The sequence below is a fragment of the Ichthyophthirius multifiliis genome, assembly GCF_000220395.1.
Source record: "Ichthyophthirius multifiliis unplaced genomic scaffold scaff_1120509249812, whole genome shotgun sequence".
In the NCBI taxonomy this organism is placed as follows: Eukaryota; Ciliophora; class Oligohymenophorea; order Hymenostomatida; genus Ichthyophthirius; species Ichthyophthirius multifiliis.
In genome coordinates this window covers 1-3077 of record NW_004087285.1, presented here as the reverse complement: position 1 = coordinate 3077, position 3077 = coordinate 1, and the positions used below count along the sequence as shown (strand labels likewise).

At 18.7% G+C, this 3077-nt stretch overlaps 1 protein-coding gene across 1 annotated transcript in view, besides 2 other annotated features; it reads right to left on the bottom strand. All coding sequences in view use genetic code 6, as the record gives it.

Moving 5' to 3' along the window:
* The window catches only part of IMG5_034670 (zinc finger lsd1 subclass family protein, putative), a gene marked incomplete at both ends in the record, with an annotated part of 874 nt that extends 423 nt beyond the window's left edge, over window positions 1–451 (bottom strand). The window contains 2 exons of the mRNA XM_004039021.1: window positions 1–48; window positions 116–451. The exon at window positions 1–48 is cut by the window's left edge and continues 423 nt beyond it. Coding sequence (XP_004039069.1) covers window positions 1–48; window positions 116–451 — 384 coding nt within the window. The remainder of the gene's footprint in view (window positions 49–115) is intronic.
* Window positions 452–936: 485 nt separating this feature from the next.
* Window positions 937–971: a microsatellite.
* Window positions 972–1829: 858 nt separating this feature from the next.
* Window positions 1830–1872: a microsatellite.
* Window positions 1873–3077: the final 1205 nt, after the last annotated feature.

Here is a 3077-nt window from a genome sequence, read left to right as displayed (position 1 = left end):
TATTATTTTTTAACAAAGAATTAAATGGGCAATTCTCAACGCATTTCCCTAGACTAATAAAATAAGGTTCTTAGCATTAAACACACTCATTATTTTAACATTCTAAACAATTCACATCTGCACATTTATTTTCAACACAAATCATATTATTGCCGTCCTAAACACTGACCTCTTTATTTTAATCACACTCATCTAGGCATTAATTATTTTTCACATATCCATTACATTTACAAATATTATCTATTGACAATTTAATACCCTAAGGGCAAGTTAAACAATCTGTTTCACTAGGACCTTTACAAGTAAGACAGGACTCATGGCATGTATCAATCCATATATAAAAATTTTTGATTCCAAATCCTGGGTTATTAATATTTTCACCAAAATCAGTAGTAAATTTTATAAAAAAATCTGAATTATTATGTTAGGCATTTTAATAAGTTTACAACATCTTATCCACATAAAACTTTAAAGTTTTATCTTTTAAAGAATATTTTTCTTATTGACATATCTATAATTATTAAACTTAAGTATAAGCATATTCAATATGAAATTATTAATTAAAATTCATCTTTAAAATATTTTAATTAAATTAATTTTCTTAGAATTAATAAAATAATAAATCGAATTAAAATGATATAAAATAATGAGGAGGTATATTTTTAATTGTTTTTATTATTTCAGGAGTATCTTTTTTAAATATACCAAATACATCTTTGTCTCTATATTCTGCATATTGTGATTCTGAAAACATCTATGTTATTTATAATTACTCCAACCTGAAGAAGAATCTTATTTTAATACAGGAGAAACAAATTCTTTAAGAAATAAAACTTCACGAGATTAAATTATTAATACAATGTAATTTAAGATTATTATTTAAAGCATAAGGATTAGAAAAATTTTAAAGTAATTTATTTTAAAAGTTTTTAAAATAATATATTTATTTATTAAATATAGTTTATTTAATATATTTTAATGTAATTTGTTTCAAGAATATATAAGTATATAATAATGTTTATTTTTATATATAAAATATATAGATATATATTTATATTTAATTAATTTTTATTATTTTAATATATAGACATTTTTGTTTTATTTATTTTATTTAAAAATAATTTAAGTTATTATTAAATTATAATTTATAATTTATAATAATAAATATAATTATTTTTATATTAAATATTTTTAATAATATATAAATACTATAAAATTAAACATTTTTATTTATTTTATATATTATAATTTTTAATTAATTTGTTATATATAAATATAATTTTAGTCTTTGATTAACTTAATATAATATATTAATATAATTTAAATTAAATACAATATTACCAATATATTATTTTTAAATATATAGAAAAAATATTAATTAAAGATAAATAAATATATAAATTATTTAATGCTATTTTTTATTTCTTAATTCATATTTATTTATTATTTTAAAAATAATTATTTAAAGAAGAAATCCAAATAAAATTCTTATAATTTTTAAAATTTAAATAAATCCTATTATTTAACTTACCTAGAAACACAATTTATTTATAAACAAATATAAATAATCTAAAAAATTATTACTATAAAAAAAAAACCAAAATTAAATTAATTATAAACAAATTATAACAAAAAAAATGTTAATTAAATATATAAATAAAAGAAAATAAAATATAACTTTTTAAAGATATTAATATAAATACAGTTATTTTAATAATAATAATTTTAAACAAAAGCTAAATTAGATTTAATTTAAATATATATGTTTTAATAAATAAATATAAGAATATAAATTTTCTAATCTGAATTTTAATTTTACGATATAAGAAATAAAAAAAATATTATATAAAATAATAATATATATAAATTAATCAATCACAATTATTTGATAAAATGCTTGTTTAAAATTTTATCACATTTTTAACATTAATTAACTCCTTTTTAGCATACCTTTTACATTAATAAAAATAATCATAAATAACACATGTATTACCTAACTGACAATAATTTTCAGGACATATATCGATTCATGTATTCTCGAACATTACATTTCTACTTAGGCACTCAAAAATCAATTACTCAATATTTAAATTATCTTAGCAATATTCAATCGTAATAAACAATTTTCTAAATCCATACGATTATTGAGACTTTAATGGAAATAACTAAAGTAAATTAGAGGGCATAAGTAAGTACTTATATAAAAAAATCAATCTATTCAATCGAACTTCCATCTTATCCCTCTTTAATATTAAATTCTTTATAATAATTAAACAATTCAGCATATTTATCATACTTTCCGCAACTTTCAACAACGTTTCCAGTAAATTAAATATTATTATTTAAATCACAAATTGTTTTTGATAAACACGTTTTAATTTGAAAATTTGTATCATCAATAGCATAGTACTTATACCCAACATTAATTTAATAAAATCCTCTTTTCGGCTATAATATTTTCTTAATTAAAATATCATTATTTTTATTATCAATTCCTAATGAAAATCCTCTAACATGCCAAACTCCATTACATATTGTAAATCTTTTTTATTTTTATCCTCCCAAAAAAATTTCTTTCCTTTCATATTCTTCTTACGAGAAATACTATGATGAAAAAGCCTAAAGTAAATATTCCCCATATTTTGGTATTTTAGCCCAATCTATACATATATTATTTTTTAACAAAGAATTAAATGGGCAATTCTCAACGCATTTCCCTAGACTAATAAAATAAGGTTCTTAGCATTAAACACACTCATTATTTTAATATTCTAAACAATTCACATCTGCACATTTATTTTAAACACAAAAAATATTATTGTCGCCTAAACACTGACCTCTTTATTTTAATCACACTCATCTAGACATTAATTATTTTTCACATATCCATTACATTTACAAATATTACCTTTAATATCGGTTTACAACGTAATCCCCTAAGGGCAAGTCAAACAATCAGTTTCACTTGGACCTTTACAAGTAAGACAGGACTCATGGCATGTATCGATCCATATATAAAAATTTTTGATTCCAAAACCTATGTTATTATTATTTTCACCGAAATCAGTAGTAAATTT